This window comes from Aspergillus steynii (genome assembly GCF_002849105.1).
Source record: "Aspergillus steynii IBT 23096 chromosome Unknown P170scaffold_1, whole genome shotgun sequence".
Lineage (NCBI taxonomy): Eukaryota > Fungi > Ascomycota > Eurotiomycetes > Eurotiales > Aspergillaceae > Aspergillus > Aspergillus steynii.
In genome coordinates this window covers 4,729,619-4,748,758 of record NW_020194398.1, presented here as the reverse complement: position 1 = coordinate 4,748,758, position 19,140 = coordinate 4,729,619, and the positions used below count along the sequence as shown (strand labels likewise).

The window sequence follows — 19,140 nt, the reverse complement described above, 5'->3', positions numbered from 1 at the left end:
GTTCAAACGAGCTACGGTAACCAGCCATAGATCCATATGCTACGTCAAGCTTCCAGCAGCAAAAAGAGATCATTCAAGCATCGGCGTTATTTGCACATGAAAAGCTCGCACTCTGGGGGTCGTCGTGAATCGCTTTTCCTGACGTATAGAGTCCAAGACCGCACTAGATCGACAATTGTCAGCAGGCGAGCGGAGATTGGGTGAGGAGGGCTCAAACGTACGAGGATAACCCCAATGCAAATGCAGAGGATGTTCAACAGGGTCAAGCTGATCTTTCGAGGAGAGGAGAGCCAGAGCCCTTTGTTCATCCACAGCCAGAAGATTCCCGGGAGTCCGAAAGAGTACCAGCTTGCGAAGAGGGAAACCTATAGAAAGCAAGGGATTAGGACATTCGGGATTCCTCCCTCTGGAAAAGATCTGTGGGCTATAGTGACTCACAATCAAACTGAGGAGGTTGTTGAAGACGGGGATCGCAGAGGCGATGATCCAAGCGGCAACCCAGATGCCAAAAGCGATGGCAATCCAGGACCCAACGGCAACCAGGTCTCGTTTATGCATTCGATCTGTGCCCGCAAAGATGCGGACGTAAATAGACTTGCAGGCAATGTGTCCCATGATCACCCCGGCAATAATAATCTAGATTCGTCTGTCATCAGCGGTTTCTATCACTTTCGTGATGAATCGATCGACCTACCGTGGGAAGGGCAACGCCATAGGCGATACGGGAAATGAGTTTTCCAGCATTTCCTAACGCCGGGGAAGCTACTTCGTCTCCGGTGTAGCAGTAGATAACTACTGCAGCGACGAGATAGACCGTCACATCAACGCTCTGCAGCAAGGCCAATGACTTAGGAAAGTCTCGTGGGTCTCGGAGCTCAGCGATGATCGTATAGAAGGTGTTATGGCTAGCTGCGAGTCGTCAGCGACACCATGCATCACGTCAATGAAGAACGGAAAGCAGTACAGTATGAGAAGACAATATTCGCCGTGGATGTGAAAGCAGTCACGAGATTTGTTTCGGTCGTTGGTGTGATGTGTCTGGCCGGGTTCTGAACCCCAACGGCGATCATGGTAATGAAGACTGCTGCAATGATACTGGCGAATGCTGATGTTCATGTCAGCAATAGGGACAGTTAGACGGGATCTATCAATACACACAGACGAGCGAAAGCCATGACATTCGGTCTAGAGTCCGGGGCAATGCCAGCAAGAAAGAAATGATCAGGCCGACGACGCCGAACACGATGGAGCATGTGGCATGCTTCGTAACTGTGTTCAGGGCCACGGTGAACGTCAACAGATGGCTGGCCATGATAAAGATGAGGTAAATCATATTTGTCCAAAACAACAACTCTCGACCCAGCCGACCCATCAACAACTGACCGGCGTCGGCCGCGCTGGAAACATGGGGGTAACGCCATTTGAGCTGCCCGATCACATAGCCTGTGTAAGTTGAGACAGCCCCCAAACCGAGTAAGATCACGATGGCAGGAGCTAACCCTACCCCGGCAATGGCGGCGGGCAGAGCAAGGACCCCCAGAGAGATGGTCTCTGCAATCATCAGGAGCGAGCATTGCCTGATATCGAAGAGAATGTCAGCCCATGGGCGAGAATCTGCCTGACAGTGCAGTCATACCACCACTTCAGAACCTTGTACTTAACCTCTGCATGCTCTTCGTTCCCGAAGGCATCTTCGAGGTAAGGGAGGACCTCTGCCTTCTGCACTCCTTCCACGGTACTTTGGTCTCTCTCGGGCTGTTTCTCTTCGGGGTGAGGGCCTATTGCCTCGAAATCTGAGGTCATGTTGATGGGAGAGTCTGGCATTGTGGAATGTGTGGGATAAACGATTGATAGGAATGGTGATAGGTGAGTGAAGGCGAAGGACGAGTCACCAAAGCCACCAGGGCGTCAGGGGAGATAGTCTCACGCCCACACAGCACTACGAAGCCCTCTCCTATAGAGTTCCGCCCATCTGTCTAGGGCATCTGCATACTCCGCAGATATGACATCGCCGTCGGTTATCGCCATCCACGGGTAATACTATGACTGGCATAACCAAGCACAATCTTCTATCAGTACTGTCATATCAGTACGGGGTAGTTATCTCGCAGCCCGTGGAGCTGCCAACTGCCGATCTTCCCCGGTTTCCATTGGATGGCGAAGTCTGGAGAGAACCGGGGAAACCGGAAGACCTGCCGATTTCGGGACGGCTGCGGAACCACCTGCCTGCTGGCTCGGTGCCTGGCGGGGGTTCTTTCCCCGACATCCCTTTAGGATATCGTCCCCGCCAGTTCTCGATTGTCGAGCATCAATTCATCCTCTCCGGAATGACGCACCTTCGGGCCTTGGGTTCATGGACAGGTCGGTTATAAAAATGTCTCTTCAGCCCTCGATGGTGTCCTCTCTGGGTCTACCTCCTACAATCTAATTCTACACCGACCAACGTATCTCCTATTCAACCTTACCTCCCCTCCATCACCGAACACAATGGCAGACCTTCACGGCATCATGGTGGCACTGATCACCCCCTTCACCGATGACCAGACCGCCATCGACGAGCGTCGTCTCCAAGCGCTCATCGACCGACTGATCAAAGCCGGCGTTCACGGCCTCGTTCCCGGCGGAAGCACGGGAGAATTCACATCGCTGACCCTTGCCGAACGCAAGCAGCTCACAGAGCTGGTGGTCAAGTACACGGCGGGACGGGTGCCCGTGATCGCAGGAACCGGAGGTCTGACGACCACCGAGTCTCTCGAGCTCTCTATCCACGCGGCGCAGGCCGGCGCCTCGGCCGTCATGGTCGTCCCGCCCTTTTACGACGCTGTGAACCTCAAGGAACTGACGGGCCTGTTGACCGAGATCAAAGACGCCGCCAAGATCCCCATTGTCTTCTACAACATCCCCTCCGCCACGGGTCTCAAACTCTCCCCGTCCGAACTGGCCAGCCTATCCAAGGCCGGCGTCCGCTACTTGAAGGACACCTCCGGCGACGGACCGGCCCTGACGGAGTTGCTCTTCGGACTTTCCGACCAGATCACCGCCTTCAACGGCTGGGACACCCTCACTTTCTACGGCCTGGCGGCAGGCGCGCAGGGCGGCATCTGGGGCGCGGCGAACATCATCCCCGAGCTGGCCGTCGAGCTGTGGGAGACGGTCGCCGTCAAGGGGAATCTTAAGAAAGGCCGCGAACTGTGGGCCAAGGCCTACCCGATCTGCAAGTTCCTGGAGTCCCACAACTATGCGGCGGCCGTCAAGACGGGGCTGGAGCTGACGGGAACCGCGACCGGCGGACTGCGAAAGCCGTTCGTTATGCTGGAGCCGGAGTTGCAGGCGGAGATGAAGGCTTTGGTTCAGAATGCGGGCCTGAAGACTATCTAGTGTGGTGCATGTGAACTGAAATGTGTATATGATATGATAGAATGAATAAAAGAATCACGGTCATGTCCAATCCTGCGAGTGCAGCAAATATGATGTATTTTCATGTTCCCAATAGAACCTTCGATTTGTTTTATTTTAATTTCCTTGTTTTTCTGTTTATTTTTTATTTATTATAATTTGCTCCGATCGTGAGTGGCTTAGCAGATTGTCCGATTCAGTCGGGGCTCGTGGTTTTATCCCCGTCGGAGAATTGCTTTACTCCGAGGACTCTTGATTGAACCGAATGCTGTGCATATACCTTTTCAAACTAAATTCTACAGTTATTGATGTTTAGGCAACAGACAAACTGCCTGAGTGACTGGCTCATCGATACGAGGTCGACAAAGATCAAGAGGCCGTGCACTCCGTGTAGAAAGAACTGCAGGCCGCATTGGGCCGTTAGGGCTGGGCTTGTCAGGTGCCATGCCCGGCCCTTCGTAGGTCTAGTGCTTGTTTTGGTATTATTGGGACAAGGATGTCTGCTGGGTGGGTCAGGAATTTGTACGAATGTATGCATTGTAGTAAGAATGAGCTCATCTGAGTAGGCTGCATTGCTCGTTGTGACCTGACATATCTTGACGCGTAGTCTGCGGATGACCGTTGGCATGATCGAAGGGGCCGATCACTCCACACTAATTATTGATCACAACGGTCGCTGCATGGCTTTTACTCTTGATTCATACTTCTAGAACTAGTATTGCTATGGATATCACTATGTCAAGCTGTACATTCAATCTAACTACATTAATCATTTACAAGAACACATTAAAAGGGTACATCCAGGCATGTGTCATGCCGAAATCGATATGATGATTTAAAAAAATCCCCAGGTCAAGGGACTCAAGGAAGAAAAGAATGTCAGGCGGCCACTGTCAACCACCCCAATCCCCGGCCAAACCAGAGCTTTGTCATGTCATTTACAGAGCAATGGCGAGGCCAAGAATACCCGCCGCACCGGCCAAGCTGGCAGCCATGGCGCCGGTGGGAGCGGGAGCACCACCCTCCGAGGTAGCGCCCTGGGAACCGGTGGTCTCAGCGGCGGAGCTGCCGGAGGCAGAGCTAGATCCGGTAGTCTGGGTGCCGGTAGTCTGGGCGGCGGAGGAGGAAGCGTCCGAGGTGCCGGTGGCCGTGGCCGTGGCGGACGCAGAGCCGACGGAAGTGCCCTTGCCGGTGCTGGAACCGGTTTCCTCGACGGAGTTGGTCGCCGTGGCCTCAGTGTTGACCTGGGCGGAGACGTAGTCCTTGACGTCGTCGGGCAGCTTGGAGTACCAGTCGGGGGTCTTGCCGGTCTTCCAGTCCTTGTCCAGAGACGAGATGGCGGAGGGATCGGCGAGCTGGCTGATGAACGAGGCGGGCATGGCGGTCGCGAGGACGGCCAGGACGGAGGGGGGGATGTCAACCTCTTCCGTGGGGACACTGAAGTCGGCGTCGCCCGTCTTGCTGGCGCTGATGGATAATCAGTCGAGGGTTCGACTCGAGCTGACAATGGTCGGGGGAGAGGGGAGGCGCTTACAGAGACTCCAGGGAGGACATGTACTCCTGGTATTCAGGGTTGCTCTCGAGAGAAGAGTCGGTGTTCTGGGGGCCAGGAGCGGCCAGGGCAGTTGCGCTCAGGACGAGCAGAGAGAGAGCCCTGTACTGCATGGTAGCGAAGGATTGAAAGGAATGTTTGTAAATTTGGAAAATCAAGTGTGTCTGTACAATGAGGGAGGTAGATAGCACTCAAAAAGAATGGAATGAATGGCCGAAAACAATCATTAAGTAAATTCTGGCCATGGGAAACCCATCGGGTTAAATAGACGGCCATGGAGCCAAGGGCGACACTGCCTTTGGGGGCCGATTCGGGGCGTTGGCCAGAACGGTAGTGCCCTTCTAGGCGGAAATTAGCCTCTTCCAGCGAGGGATCAACACGGTAAGGGGCTGTTTTGGTTGCAGGCACTCCAGTCCAGTGCCTTTTTGGGACGTCTTGCTGACGGGCAGGGCATATTATTAGCAAAGGGTTTGGTCGTCAAGATTGGAAAATCCGGGTCAAGAAGAGCTGATGCTCGTATTGCCAGCGGGCGATGGGCTGCTCAGAGACCCAAGGCTCCACGGAGGAATGAGTTGGATTTGCGCTAGTCGACGAGTGGAGCCCTCGATCGAGGCCGTTGCTTTCTTCGCGCAGCCACATCCGGAGTATGAGCGAGACAACATTTTACTCCGTGAAATCTCAGTCCCCGCGGGCAACGTGCGCGAGGGCTAGGAGGCAGGTTCTCTCCGATAGAGTGAAGATCCGGGATGACAATCCATGGTCAGGGCCAATGGATGGACACGGAGTAGGACGAAGAGAGAAATCCTTTGGTATCAGCCTTGCGATCCCCCAAGGCAGGTGATGGGCCAAGACTCCAGGGACCAAGTACCGCAGGCTGCCAAGGTACACTAAGCGTAACCTTCTGTTGCACGGCGTGCAGCAGGCACGTTTCTCCAGGATTCAGCTCGAGCCCCTGAAATCTACTTGAGACGAAGGAAGAGCGAGGCACTGCTTGCATATACGAGCCTCGTCCGGAAAGGTTCCTAGATGTGCATCTCTGATGAGTGGTGACCCTTGCGGAGGACAGAGGCTGGAGCAGAGGATGGACACTGCAAGATGGACGTCTTCCGGACAAAAATTGGGTGGGAGTGGAAGACCCACCGCGAGGCTCCGATGGAGGAGCCGCACCCTCGGCGGCCCTGGATGCCTGGATGCCTGGATGCCTGGGTGCCTGGGTGTCTAGGTCCCTTGGTGCCTGACCGCCTGCTGGTGCCTGGTCGATGCCCTAAAATGGTGGGGGACTTTTCGCTTTCGCTTCCTTCATGGTCAGGGCTTGTCTCTTGTGTCATCTCATGAGATGCACCGTCTTTGTGTCATTCCGTACGCAGTAAGTTGAGAATTAACAAACAGCCATTAATGAGCCTGTACTCCGTGCCTTCTCCCTCTCTCTATTCTTGTCTTGCAGGAAGCGCAACTCCACGCACAATCGAGTTCCCCGTACTCCGTCCATGGAGGAGCCCCGCTGCAATGACAACCCCTGCAAAGGAACCCATTGATCCCGACTGATAGCCTGCGGTCTGACATGTGCCTACTCGTCCCATACTGAGTTACTCCATCAATCGATTCCTCTCATCTCGACTCTCCCAACACGGCCAGCACGAATGCGGCGGGTGACAACCAGAAGGAGGGGAACCCGGAGCGGGGATCATCAATCATCCGGATACCCAGCCGGCCAATCAGCACCCGTAATCTTCCCGCGGTCTTGGGATATAATCCATTCTAATGTTGGTCCCTTTGCCTTCGGGCATTTGGTCAATTTGAAACGATACAGAGAAGATTAGCATGGCCCCTGCACTAAGGATGACACGCTCAATCAAAGAGAAGCTACCAGTTTTTTTTGCTTTCCTTACCGGCCCTTCTGTGAGGTGCGACGCCTGTGCGATTCTGCTGCAATTGTCATCCTTCCGAGGTCGACCGTTCGAATCTCGCGCGAATCAATCTTTTTTTTGGCCTCTCTCCCTCGCGGTGGGCAAGCATACGCAGTCAACAGCCGAACAACCACCGTTTAAATTTCCAATTATACGTGTAAAAGATAGAGGGGAGTTCATTTATCATAGACTGAAATACATGCAAATAGTACAACAGCCCGGTCGCTGGTCCTTTTCCCCATCTCACAAATGGCACCAGAAATATATCCGCAACACGGCTTCATCCACCACCAGTCCCCTCGCATCATATCGTACATTCTCATAAAACCACACACCATTGGAATGTGGTAAGTCAATAAAAGCTGGAAAGGAAAGAGAGAGCTCAGAGCCAGTCAACTAAGCACCTCCCTCCCTCTTGGCATATTCTTCCTCCATTCGCTCCTCGTACAACCGATCCGCTTCTTCCTTGCTCATCGGCTGCTGTTCGCCCGCGTTGTCGGGCGCGTTGGTGTATTCCGCCTGGCTGCCGGTCGACGAGGTTGTCGTCGAGGTTGAGGGGTTCGGTTGCGGTTCAGGTTCGTTGGTGAAGTGAGGCATTTTGGACGGGTTGGGCAGATTGAGACTGAGGGTCTGTCTGTCTAGGTTGTTCGTATAGCTTCGATCACGGTTTCCTTAGATCGAATGTAAGAGTAGATAGAAGAATATGCAAGAGTTGAATGAATAGGACGGATAAAAGAGGTTGGATAGAGCTTATTTATTTGGTTGGCTACAGTGGCGATACAACGTCATCCAGGAACACCTTCATTTTGCGAATGACTCATTCGAAAGGGGTTGTTGGCAACAGCCGATCTTCCTGACGAGGCTCCATCTTCACACTGCATGTAATATGTACAGACTACAAAAGCTACAGGTACGGGATCTCTTCTCCATACCCCCGCGTGTAGCGAAGAAATGATGAAAAGAAAGTAAAGATCCAGCAAGTGGAAAGTGCCAAAGAATACGCCTGTCAATGACCCGAAGGCCGTTGAACGGACTGTTCCGCCGCGCTGTGCAATGCAGGGACCAATCCGTGGTGGACCGCCTTCTTGATCGCAGCCACCCAAACAAGGTAAGTATGAAGAAAAGAAAGAAGAAAAACGTCTAAAAGATCGGGGGACCGTCGCTGCTTATATAGGAGGGCGTGGGGCGGTGAACACGGCGCTACGGTAAGCGAGGCAGGAGGAGTGTTTCTGATTGGTCAGCTGGACGGGTCCTCTCCGGAGTTAGTCTGACCCGAATGCTGAGTCATCAGCGGGTTGATGGCATTCCCTCCTTCGGTGGCCAACACTGCCTGGGATTATACGGAGTATGATGCGTAGATATCTAGAGAAAAAGAAAAAACCCATAATCTGCATGTAGAGGTCATTACTGCTGCCTCGACTTACCACCGCTGCATCGCTACGGACAACAACTGGTTCATCACGGTCTATTAATCTGCCTCGGGCAGAGCTTTCCAATATATGTTATGCGCCATGACGCTTCGCTAGTAAGCTACGCTAGGAACTGCCATTGATGCCCCATCCCAGACTTCGCATCTTCGTCCCGTCGCCGAAATCGTGAATCACCGGGATCTACTCGGCACTCAGCGCCAGGCATGCGTCCACCGCCAACCCAACCCTGTCCCAATGGTCAGTCCTGGAGCATGGATCCTCAATACAGACGACAAAACTCACCTGCCCTCCTTGATCTTGACAACGTCATCGATCACGTCGCGGTCAAGATTCGGGAACATGTTGGACAAGGTCTCCACGACGTTGGTGTGCTCCGCTCGTTGGATTCTCCGCGCTTCGGCGTCCTCGGCACTGGCCTGACGCGCGGCCGCATCCTGAGCATCGACACGGCGCGGTCGCTCACTCGATCGCCGCTCGCTGGATCGTCGTTCCTCGCCGCTGCTACGCGGCGGCTGGTACACGTTCGGATTCAGTCGCGCTCCGGGCTGCGGAGTGACCGCCGGCTGTGTCGGGGGTTCCACCGGGGAATCGGGCTCGTCGGAAAAGATCCTGCCAATCGTCGAGAGCGGTTTTTGGATTGTGCGCAGGATTCCGGCCACTGGTGCCGTATCCTCGTCGCTGGACTGCGCCGCCTCCCGCCGGCCTCGCTGGATGTCGGCCGAAGGTCGCGCCGACGCAGATGGCCCTCCTTCGGTTGGTCGCTCGGAGCTCTTCTTCTGATCGACAGATTCGGTTTTGCGATTCTGCTCGGCAATGGCGGACACGGCCGCTTCGACATTGCGCTCGAATTCCTCATCACTGACCGTCAAGCTGGTCCGATCCAACGTCTCGACGAATTGGATGGCTCCAGACTGCATTTCAATTTTAGCTCGAGCTCTCCAGGACACACACGGCCTACCCAACTTACCAGTGAGGACAGATAATACCCGGCCTCCCCAGAAAGCTTATCCTGGTTCCGGAAGCGCAGAATGTATTGGATGTTAGAAACCAAGTGCTCGGGATTGGCCCGTAGCACCACGTAGATCAAAAGGGGTATGAAGGAATCGGCGGATGTGTCGGCCTTTTTAGTGTTTTTCAGGAGACCTTTTGGTCCGATTCGTTAGTAGCCGTCTCACCAGTATGGCATTGTGTCTTTGGCTCACCGAAAATAACCTTGCAGCAATTCAAAATGCAGATAACCTTGTCCCGAGGCGCGCGATAGCCATTGATTTTAGAAAGTTCTGGCCTGGGTCAGAAACAGGGCGTCTTGATCCCAATCCGACGTTGACTCACCTTGTTTGGCAAGGTTCAAGAATCGAGCCCCCTGGTTGCCCACAGGCGGAATGTCAAGGTGCTCCTCCTTGACCCAGCTATAGATTCGCATCTTCTGAGCCAATACGTCATCCCGCTCGATGTCTTCCTGGTGTTGACCACGGCGCCATGGCCCGTGGAGCCGCTCCAGCTCTCTTCGCTTGCTTCGACTCGCACTTCTGGGAATGGACGGCGGCGAGGGAATGGCTGGGGAGAAAGTCTGGAAATAGAGTCGGTTCATCACGAGCTTTTCCATTCCTTCCTTGGCGTTGTCGAACTCGCTGTCCGACACATCGCGCCAGACATCACACATGGCCATCTTATTCGTGATAAACGCCAAAAAGTCGCTGATAATCTTGACTTGCTCGTGGACCATCCACTGCCTTTTCCCAAACTCATGGAGAAACGAGCGAAGAAACTTGGCCACCGGGTCCGCCGTGCGATGTCGCAGCTGCTCCAAGAATCGATGGAAGTCGAACGGCTGGTCAGGCTCGGGTTCCGGCGGGGGAGGAACCGTGGAAGTGGATGAGCGCCGACTCGATGCTGTTTCCTGCATGATCGAGGTCCGGTGTAAGTTTCTAGGGACCGGCGGGGGCGGTTTGTCGTGCGAAGAAGTTTCCGCCGTAGGTTTGGGAACCTGTGTAGTACCCTCGCCAGCCGTCGCCGCCTGATCCAAGCTTGAATGCCGCGGAGGAAAGTAGCTCTGCCCGCTCAGGAACTGCTCAGCTAGTTCCAGCCGAGGCGACATGATCTGTTCTTGATCGACACCGCCCGCGGAGTCTTGAAACTGCCCCATAATGTTTTGGATCTCCGGTTGGGAGTCATCCTCTCGTGACCCTTCATTCTTGATAGACTTCCCCGCTTGCTCTTGGCCACCCGGGACATCTGGCAATTCTTTCTCCGTCAACTCGGAGGGAAGCTTTGTTGGCGACTGGGGAGGCAGCGTAGACTGAGGTTTGGGTGCACGGTAGGCGTCATCTTTCTCCGGCGGCGGAGGGGGTTTGTCGGCCCCTGATGATAAGGTCCGATCCGACGTATCGGTTGATATGGAGAGTCCCTTCATTCTCCCCGAAAGTGGCTCTGGTTTGGGGGTTGAGTCCGTAGGATCGACATCAGCAGGGGCCGGTCCCCCACCACGGGGCTCTGCAACGGTTTCCTGGGACCCGTCATGCGTTTGTCCCTCCATGCTGTCTTTCTGTATGTCTTGACGGTCCGTGGGCGTCTCCGAAGGGCTGTTCTGTGACTCGGCCGTCGATTCGATGCCGTTCGAGGTCACCTGCGGAGTCTGTTGATTTCCCTCATTATGAGGAGTCGGTTGAATGTCCCCTTGTCCACCGGAAGCTGGGGAATCCAATGTTCCTGTCGCAGACATAAGCTATCCCCGCATGCACGCCACTGAAATTAGTCGAATAGAAAAAAAGAATACGCTGGACGAAGAGGTAATTTAGAGGAGAACACGGAGCATGGTGAGAGGAACCATCCAGCGGAAGAGGTTAAATTTGAGCTGTCGCAAGCTGGACAACGAGAGTCTCTGTCGGAACAAGAAATGCGATCGAGGCCGGAAGTAAGTAACCGGAGGAAGTCGAGAGATGATAATCAGTCGGGGGGTGGAGGGAAGAGCGCGAGTATGACAGCCTTACGGGATCATCGTTCTGCCGATCTCCGTCTCCAGCTCTCTCTTTCTCTCGCTCGGCGTCCCTCACCCTCCCTCTTCTCTATCTGTCGCGTCGCATTCCCCCCCCAACTTGCAGTCTCCTGCGACCATAGGGGTGAGATCATGTGTGGGATCTTTTTCTCCTTGAGTCAATCTGGATCAGTATCCCCCAATGAGGAGACTTGCTGTTTATTGCGCAACCGAGGTCCAGACAGCTTTCAAGCCCATTCACTCCAGCATGATGCGCACGCCGATCAGGCCGATGCAAGGGGCTCCCTCTGCCTCACGTTTGTCTCCACCGTTCTTTCCATGAGAGGCGACCATCTCGTGTCCCAGCCTCTCGTCGACACCGCCACCCAGTCCGTGCTCTGCTGGAATGGGGACGCCTGGAAGATTGCAGGTGAACCAATCCAGGGCAATGACACGGAGGTAATTTTCAACCTATTACTGCAGGCTACAAAGCCTTCTTCTGAGTCTTCTCCGCCGAGTGACACCGTGCAAAGCGTTGCGGATGTCATCAGTAGTATTTCGGGGCCTTTTGCCTTTGTGTTTTATGATGCAGTCAACTCTAGGCTGTTCTTCAGCAGAGACTGCCTAGGACGACGCTCACTACTTCAAGGCTGTGACAAAAGGGGGTCCCTGAAGATATGTAGTCTCTGCGATGGGACCTCAACTACTCATTTTGAGGAGGTTCTCACGGACGGAATGCACATGATCGATTTGACCCAGAGTGTTCTCCAGGATACCCCTGAAGCTACCACTGGTGCTAATGTTACTTTCAACCTCGAAACCATTCAGACAATACCCTGGAATAATAGCGACTCGCCTGCGGGGCACAATCTGGTAATATGTTCTACAAGGTCCGGCTTTTCTTAACATGCTCACAAGGAAACAGAGGAATCCAATTCCCCCCATGAATATGTCGACCCCAGATGGGGAACCCCCTCAGCTAAGTGTTGAGTCTCTTTCTGTCAGCAATCTTGAGCAGAAGCTCCGTCAATCCCTCGCTCTAAGGATCCAGAATGTCCGGGCGCCTCCTGGGGCTACGGCAGAAGGCGATGTGAAAGTTGCCGTTCTGTTTTCCGGAGGTCTCGACTGCACCCTGCTTGCTAGAATTTCCCACGAGCTCCTACCACATGATGAGACCATCGATTTACTGAACGTTGCATTCGAGAATCCCCGAGTCGCTGCCGCTGCCGGTAAAGAAGCAAAGGCCGTTTCGGTTTACGAAAACTGCCCTGACCGCATTACTGGCCGAGCAGCGTTTGCAGAGCTACAAACGGTCTGCCCGGACCGCAACTGGCGGTTTGTAGCGATTGACATTCCCTACGTGGAGACGGTTGCCCACCGTGACACAGTGAAACGCCTGATGAGGCCTCACAATACAGAAATGGATTTGTCCATTGCATGCGCATTGTATTTCGCCTCGCGCGGACAAGGCGTGGCATTTGACAGCCGACCAACCCACCCCGAACCCCTCGCATATACGACTCCCTCGCGGGTGCTCCTATCCGGTCTGGGGGCCGACGAGCTTTTTGCGGGATACGCCCGACACGGAATGGCTTTTGCGCGCAGTGGATTCGAGGGTCTCATTGAGGAGATTCACCTGGATGTTAGGCGTCTGGGTAAGCGAAACCTCGGCCGCGACAATCGCGTCATTGCGCACTGGGGCCGTGAAGCACGGTTCCCATTCTTGGACGAGGAATTTGTGGCGTGGGTTTCGCAAATGCCTGTCTGGGAGAAGTGCGGATTTGGAGTTCCCGGCTCCGTGGAAGAGACATCCCTAGAGTCCGGGCTTGACTCGGAAAAGAAGGCCCTTCGCCTGGTAGCGCTCATGCTGGGAATGAACCAAGTGGCTCGCGAAAAGAAACGAGCCATTCAGTTTGGGTCCAGGACGGCTAAAATGGAGAAGGGTAAAGTTAAAGGGACTGATGCTCTCAGCTGAAATTAAACTCTGCCTTATGGGCTGTGACCTACATCAACCCACCGGCTATGATGACAAACATGGAATCAGATACTTCTGAGATCCTTCCTCCCCTATCGCAGGCTTTCTCTTCCCTATTATCCAGACCTTTGCAGTCATTCCAATCAACCCCATATGCGACTGCAAACCGCCCTCTATTATCTCCCCCTCTCTGCACCGATTTATTCGGAGCGGGAGGAACTGGCGATGGTAGAAACGGGACCGGTTCTTCACATACGGGGTCGGAGGCACGGGGACTATTCTTTGCTCTGGATGATGGTGTTGGGGATGTCACGGACAGGCGAGAGGCTGGGCGATGAAGTGTGTAAAAAGGCAAGTCTGAGCTTGTGGTGTTGATGTGATTTTTGTATATACACTTACATTTACACATACACATACCTTTACAAAGTTATACATATATGGACTTATCGAAGACACTGAACGGGGGATATACTAGTAACAATGGAAACAATAGCTAGGTTTCTATTAGGAAAAGTCCACCAGATTTCGGCATCGCATAAAAATAAGAAGAATGATCATTACCCATTAGAATACACCGAAAGAAAGGGGATGAAAAGGGGGAAAAGAATAGTCTAAAACTCCTCCACCGTGGTGCCAATCTGCCTCTCCCGGGCGAGCTGAACCAAATCTCCACCGGTGATCAGATCCATCAGGCCCATTCCTACACTCTTGAAAATCACATTACCGCGCTGCACCCAGTCACTCAGACTTTTACTGTCGTCGTCATCCTCGGGCATATCCTGTGCTGCGTGTCGCACCATTAGGAGCTCGCCCAATTCGACCACCTGCTTCGGCTTGATCTCCGCCTGGATGATTTCGCCCGCTTCCTTGAGCGCGGCTTCAAGGCTGTCGACGACGATCACACCGCTGCGTTTGACATGCTTGTGGAAGTGGCGGTGGGAGTGATGGACGTCGACTTCGTCGCGGAGGATATCCGGGTGGAGTTCCGTCATATGCGGTTTGTACGAACCAATGGCGCTGATCAAGCGGCCCTTTTTCCGGGCCTCTTTGGAGGTCAATAGTTCGGCAGGGAAGAGGGGCTCAATGGACGGCGTGCAGCAGAAGATCGCGTCGGCCTTGTGCAGCGCATCATGGATGATACGAGTGTATTCGACGAAGTCCGTGCTGACGGCAGAGAACTTGACGTCACCGCGCCAGCTCGAGTTATCCGGGGAGTAGATGTCCCGTAAGAGCTCGGCGGCTCGGTCGAAGGACCGGTTGACGATGAAGACCCGTTTGATGTCGGATCCCCGCAGCGTCAGAGCCAATCGAATGTGCCAGTAGGCCTGCTTTCCGGCACCAAAGACGACGACCGTGCGAACTCGCTTGCGCTTGCTGAAGACCATCATCGCCGTCAGGGCGGTGCGGAAGGGCGTCAGCTCGTGCGCGTTGATCAGTCCGAATGGCATGCTGTCCTCACCCAGCAGCGTTAGACTGCCCTGCGGTGAAGTGTCTCGGGCGCCCGCCCCGGGCCACGCTCCCATGGTGTTGGAGATGCCGGTATTGACGGGCTGCTGGTTGACGCAGCCAGACGGCAGGGATTGACTGCTTGAAGTGCTGGAGCCACCAGTACCGCCGGTACTGCCACCGGCACTGCTGCCGTTTTCCTGCGACGAAACGGACAGGTCACTCATGTCCGAGGAGAGCGAAGACACCGAGTCTCGATGGCTGTGTCCGCTTCGGGTCCGCGACACCGTCTTTTCGCCTTCGGTGAGACTGCCCTTGGATTCGACCGCACAGCCGGCCGCGCCTCCATCCTGCAACGAGACCATCTTCATACCGAGTGTCTGGCCCGTCGTGGCGGGCATGAACAAGGTCGTGCAGCCATTCCGTCGGGTGATGGCGGTCCTCTGCGGTTGGTAGGTGGCGGCACAACCATTTTCTTGGTTGCCCGTCGAGTACTCTCGCAGTGCATGGGCTAGGTTTGTTTGTAGAGAGACAATTTCATCGCGGGTGAGAGAGAGCAGCAGCGAGCGGAGCTGTGCCTGGGAGAGGATGGTCAACGGCATCGGGGATAAGGTGGGGTTATGTCGGAGATCGGACGAAGTCTGTGAGGTCAAGAGACAGTTCCCTGACCTCGAATAGGGGGAGATAGAGGTAAATTAAGTGTATACTTCGTAGAAGCAACGATAGGAACAGGAATCAGAAGACTGGGGAAGAAAGTCGGGGAGCAACAAGTGGCCGTTTGCGGCCATTCCATTCATAAAATACTAGTTCACGAACGTGCCAAGAGGAGTGGACCAGCCAAGGAAGATATCCAGGTCGGAGGCCAAGACAAGAGACGAGGACGGAGGGCGGTCCAAGAGACCAAGAGCGACCAAGAGAGAGCAAAGAGGATGCAAAGACGAGAGATGCGTTCGCTGACTCGCGGCCGCTGGAAATGGGAGGGGAAGGATGACGCGCGCCAAGCCGTCGGGCGGAGCGGCGGGCCTGCGGATTGGCTGAGCGCCGGCGCTTACGCATCGGAATGTTTCTGGAGCCGCTTGGCATCGCCATTGCGTGCGCTATTGATTAATGGAGAATTACGGGGGATCCAGGAGGGTGGTCAACAAGAATATGCAACTCCATAATACTACGCTGTAATCATAAAGTAATCATAAAAGTCATCATCCCCACACGTCCCCGTCATCCCGCACCATGTCGTCCTCATTCAGCACCCGCAGCCCGTTCTCCTTAACTTCTCGTTTGCGTTGCCGCTTGGTGACAATCCGGCTGGGTGTGAGGGGCGTGACCGGCGTAAAGGGCATATACGGGCTATACGGGGTCGGCAGCCCCGTCCGAGGGCCTCCAATCGGTTTCTCCGGTCGCTCCAAGACCGTGGTTTTAGTGGCCGGTGCACTCTGCAGCGGGAACGCATCTCGGAAGGGCAATGAGGAGGCCCCTTGACTGCTGACCGTCGACAAAGTCAGTGGTGCAGGGGCGGGTGCCCTTCCAACCCCCGGGACTCTCTCGTGAGGCGCTCGGCCGATGGCGGCCGGAGGCGTCGGTGGCGGAGGCGGATTATAGGTCCGGGGTGTCAACGGCGGTTGTTCTTCGCCGTACGAGGCCGAAGCGGTCACGTCCGGAGAGCCCACGGGGGACGAAATGGGTAACTTTCGGAGGGCAATCCGGGGAGACCGAAGCTTGCTAGTGTCGGCAGGAGATCGCGGGTTCGTGTTGTTGTTCGAGTTGAACAGCGAGAGTGATGAGATCTTGGACAGGCGTGAGCTTCTCGGGCTCGTCGGAGATTTCATCGGAGATCTCATCGGAGCCGCCGAAGGGCCCTCGGAGACCCGTGAGGAACGATCGGTGAAGGGATTTGTCATGGCGCTATCGGGAGACTGAACATCCTTCTCTTCCTCAGAGCTCGTTGCCCCTGCGGCTTTCTGCTCGTCATGCTCCAGCACGGCGGCGTAAAGCATCTCCATTTCCTCCTGCGCTCGGCGCCTATCATATGCGATTACCGACTCGTCGATGGTGGCGACGCTGCCATTCCCGGATATATGAGACCTTGACCCCCGGGCCAAACTACTCCACGACCTATTGAAGTTGTTCGGTCGGTTGGGACTGGGAAGGTTGACGGAGATGGGGGTGACCGGACTCGGGTCGATACTGACGGATGGCTTGGCTGGCCTCATCATTTCTACCTGCAAACTGAAATTGGACGATTGAACGGTCCTGCGTAGGCGTCGTCCTATGAAGAGCAGCAGGGTCAGAAGGACAGCGACGAAGATCACGTATGCCCCGACAATGCCGCCAACTTGGATGGCCAGAAGGGACTGATCCAGAGGAGGGTTGACGGATAGGTCGTTATCCCGACGCAATTTGGACAGGAGGACCGAATTATCTGGGAAGATTGAGCCGCTGGCAGCAACACCGGCCGGCGATAACAGAATTGCGATGCATGTAAGAGTGGACATGGTAAATGAATGACCCTCAGACAACGAGTGATATTAAGTAGGATCCGTAGGCATATCGCGGGATTGCAAATGAGGCCGCAAATCCCTTACAGAAAGAGATAGAGTGTGACACTTCCTGAAAGAAGAGGGGCCAGGGTGATATACCGGCAGACCTGTGCCAAGTGATTGGATGTGATAGTGTGAAGAAACCGCCATGAGGAGGGTTGAGTTTGAGCGGGATGGGGATGCCCGTTGCTGTGCCGTCGTTGGTGCAATTTAGGCGCCCTGCTGCACGCTCGGCACGGCCATCACACATCCTCTGTCTTGGCCAACCCGGTCGAGTCTGGGTGCTGAGGTCAATTGGTTAGTCCTGGGGGGTTATTTTTATTTCTATTTATTCTCATTTCAGAGATCATGAAACCCGGCTTATCTGAAGTGATTGGTTTCATCCATTCATCGCCACTAAGTTGCCAGGGGGAAATCATAGCCAATAAATACCGACAGGGTCAAAGCTCCTGTCACATTGAGGCTGTGAACTAATGCTGCTGATGTTGTGATTGATTCTCCACAAAAAAGATGGTCACCAGCAGACGAAAGATGAAAGATGAAAGGACGACAGATGGAATTCCCGGACGAAGCCTGCAGAGCACGTGGAGTGCTTACATACACGGGAATAGCCTCAGGCCGGCCATCCTTGCCTGAGGATCGCTGGGCTGCCTGAGGTTCATCTTCGGACGGGGAAAGAGCGTCCGCCACTTGAGAGACTCGTTATGACCGTCACTCCTTGGAGAGGCAGCCATGGAGCCACTCTCCACACGCTTCCAATCTCCATGTATACACCTTAGCCACTCATTTAGCGCCAATCCTTCCCTATCTGCGTCCTGCTATACTTCTCATCATGGGCCAAAACGTCTCCGCCGTCAATGGCGTGCGGTCGGACAACTACTACCAACCCGGCAATGCCATCAATGAGATCTGGTTCGGTGATGTCGAGCTCATCTCTCGTCTTCCATTTGGGGACTCCGATATGGCCCAGGCGGGCTGGTCGAACGGCGAATGGCCGAAAGTCCCCTGGCACAATTTCATCATTCCCATGAAACGAGATCTGGTCCCGACGACGGTAGAGCACGCGGTTCCGGTGGTCACGGTTCCTGCCACTAGCCCGACTGATCAGAAAGACGCACCGGCAGACCAAAGAGTCTTGCCCGGCAAGAAGGTATCGCCTGGCAAGAAGCTATCTTCTAGCAGCAAAATATCGCCTGCTTGTTCTGACGAAGGCGGCGACGACGACGGATGGGACGAGCCCGGCGTGCTTTCTGACGTCGGCACCATGGCCCTAATGGGCGTCCTTTCTACTGTCTCCGTAGCGAGTTTTCGTCTGCCGATTTACCTACGACAACGCCCGGAGCCGACCAGCTTATCCATGGAGCCTCATAGGACGAAAACTCGGTACTATATCTCCCGCGCAGCCATCGGCACGCTGTCCATGATGGTCTCTCTGACGGCCGCAATTTTGAGTCTTTTTTTCCTCATGACCTTCCGACCGTCTTCGTCACTGCGCGCTTGGTTTGCGCCGCTCTTTATAACCCTATGCTCCTTTCTCCTCGCATGGGGATTGTACATTCAGGTCAAGACGGTCATCCCGCTCTGGAAAGACTGGAGGAAGGTCTGGCGTGAGGGCGACCTGGAATTGGTGCAACCATAGTGTATTCCCTGGATCATTCGGTTTTATTTTTGCCTTCCGAGAACATGGACGGTGGCTTATCTTTAGCAAGCAACATGGTGCATGGGAGGTGTTCATTTTTACCATTGGGCAGCTGGCAGTGTTTGACGTCCAGGCGGCGATTTCTGGGAGAATACTACCTAGGCCCTACCTGGCACCGACATACCTCGCTCTATGAAAAGTGTCAGTCGTGTAGTAAAGCCTGCTCGTTACACGTCAAAATTGTATTTACATAATATACATACCAACACCATATCTACAGCTGC

At 54.5% G+C, this 19,140-nt stretch overlaps 9 protein-coding genes across 9 annotated transcripts; 3 read left to right on the top strand and 6 right to left on the bottom strand.

The window, feature by feature from the left end:
* Positions 1–73: 73 nt before the first annotated feature.
* P170DRAFT_399243 (uncharacterized protein) lies at positions 74–1,803 on the bottom strand (the record flags this gene model as incomplete). Its single annotated transcript, XM_024846273.1, has 7 exons — positions 74–163; positions 222–365; positions 439–636; positions 695–909; positions 965–1,105; positions 1,159–1,577; positions 1,637–1,803. 7 exons carry the CDS (start codon positions 1,801–1,803, stop codon positions 74–76), a joined length of 1,374 nt encoding a protein of 457 aa, XP_024710542.1.
* Positions 1,804–2,487: 684 nt separating this feature from the next.
* Positions 2,488–3,378, top strand: P170DRAFT_344748 (dihydrodipicolinate synthase family protein; the record flags this gene model as incomplete). Its single annotated transcript, XM_024843480.1, has 1 exon — positions 2,488–3,378. The coding sequence occupies one exon, from the start codon at positions 2,488–2,490 to the stop codon at positions 3,376–3,378; it is 891 nt and encodes a 296-aa protein (XP_024710541.1).
* Positions 3,379–4,334: 956 nt separating this feature from the next.
* P170DRAFT_421824 (uncharacterized protein) lies at positions 4,335–5,061 on the bottom strand (the record flags this gene model as incomplete). Its single annotated transcript, XM_024847389.1, has 2 exons — positions 4,335–4,863; positions 4,931–5,061. The coding sequence occupies 2 exons, from the start codon at positions 5,059–5,061 to the stop codon at positions 4,335–4,337; spliced, it is 660 nt and encodes a 219-aa protein (XP_024710540.1).
* A 1,885-nt stretch (positions 5,062–6,946) lies between these two features.
* On the bottom strand, positions 6,947–7,950 carry P170DRAFT_432772 (uncharacterized protein). Its single transcript, XM_024848336.1, has one exon. The coding sequence runs from the start codon at positions 7,450–7,452 to the stop codon at positions 7,252–7,254; it is 201 nt and encodes a 66-aa protein (XP_024710539.1). The 5' UTR covers positions 7,453–7,950; the 3' UTR covers positions 6,947–7,251.
* A 364-nt stretch (positions 7,951–8,314) lies between these two features.
* P170DRAFT_432771 (guanine nucleotide exchange factor VPS9) lies at positions 8,315–11,211 on the bottom strand. The gene is made up of 5 exons (XM_024848335.1): positions 9,618–11,211; positions 9,488–9,565; positions 9,253–9,428; positions 8,568–9,196; positions 8,315–8,511 (listed from the first exon to the last, which is right to left on the bottom strand). Exons 1-5 carry the CDS (start codon positions 11,005–11,007, stop codon positions 8,466–8,468), a joined length of 2,319 nt encoding a protein of 772 aa, XP_024710538.1. The 5' UTR covers positions 11,008–11,211; the 3' UTR covers positions 8,315–8,465.
* Positions 11,212–11,366: 155 nt separating this feature from the next.
* On the top strand, positions 11,367–13,696 carry P170DRAFT_399237 (asparagine synthetase domain-containing protein). Its single transcript, XM_024846272.1, has 2 exons — positions 11,367–12,132; positions 12,185–13,696. The coding sequence occupies exons 1-2, from the start codon at positions 11,413–11,415 to the stop codon at positions 13,232–13,234; spliced, it is 1,770 nt and encodes a 589-aa protein (XP_024710537.1). The 5' UTR covers positions 11,367–11,412; the 3' UTR covers positions 13,235–13,696.
* A 19-nt stretch (positions 13,697–13,715) lies between these two features.
* P170DRAFT_432769 (putative proline utilization protein PrnX-like) lies at positions 13,716–15,560 on the bottom strand. The gene has a single exon (XM_024848334.1). It carries the CDS (start codon positions 15,280–15,282, stop codon positions 13,846–13,848), a length of 1,437 nt encoding a protein of 478 aa, XP_024710536.1. The 5' UTR covers positions 15,283–15,560; the 3' UTR covers positions 13,716–13,845.
* Positions 15,561–15,879: 319 nt separating this feature from the next.
* Positions 15,880–17,504, bottom strand: P170DRAFT_461152 (uncharacterized protein; the record flags this gene model as incomplete). The annotated part of the gene is made up of 1 exon (XM_024852006.1): positions 15,880–17,504. The coding sequence occupies exon 1, from the start codon at positions 17,170–17,172 to the stop codon at positions 15,880–15,882; it is 1,293 nt and encodes a 430-aa protein (XP_024710535.1). The 5' UTR covers positions 17,173–17,504.
* A 122-nt stretch (positions 17,505–17,626) lies between these two features.
* Positions 17,627–19,123, top strand: P170DRAFT_505846 (uncharacterized protein). Its single transcript, XM_024854326.1, has one exon. It carries the CDS (start codon positions 18,050–18,052, stop codon positions 18,854–18,856), a length of 807 nt encoding a protein of 268 aa, XP_024710534.1. The 5' UTR covers positions 17,627–18,049; the 3' UTR covers positions 18,857–19,123.
* The last annotated feature ends 17 nt before the right edge of the window (positions 19,124–19,140 follow it).

What these genes read in the sequence shown, in the direction of transcription:
- P170DRAFT_432771 (XM_024848335.1), bottom strand. Translation starts at nt 11,007, where the DNA reads ATGTCTGCGACAGGAACATTGGATTCCCCAGCTTCCGGTGGACAAGGG. An exon ending in CTTGAACCTTGCCAAACAAG is followed by an intron (nt 9,566 to 9,617) that starts GTGAGTCAACGT and finishes GACCCAGGCCAG; the next exon opens with AACTTTCTAAAATCAATGGC. An exon ending in GTCAAGATCAAGGAGGGCAG is followed by an intron (nt 8,512 to 8,567) that starts GTGAGTTTTGTC and finishes CCATTGGGACAG; the next exon opens with GGTTGGGTTGGCGGTGGACG.
- P170DRAFT_432772 (XM_024848336.1), bottom strand. Translation starts at nt 7,452, where the DNA reads ATGCCTCACTTCACCAACGAACCTGAACCGCAACCGAACCCCTCAACC.
- P170DRAFT_505846 (XM_024854326.1), top strand. Translation starts at nt 18,050, where the DNA reads ATGGGCCAAAACGTCTCCGCCGTCAATGGCGTGCGGTCGGACAACTAC.
- P170DRAFT_399237 (XM_024846272.1), top strand. Translation starts at nt 11,413, where the DNA reads ATGTGTGGGATCTTTTTCTCCTTGAGTCAATCTGGATCAGTATCCCCC. An exon ending in CGCCTGCGGGGCACAATCTG is followed by an intron (nt 12,133 to 12,184) that starts GTAATATGTTCT and finishes ACAAGGAAACAG; the next exon opens with AGGAATCCAATTCCCCCCAT.
- P170DRAFT_432769 (XM_024848334.1), bottom strand. Translation starts at nt 15,282, where the DNA reads ATGCCGTTGACCATCCTCTCCCAGGCACAGCTCCGCTCGCTGCTGCTC.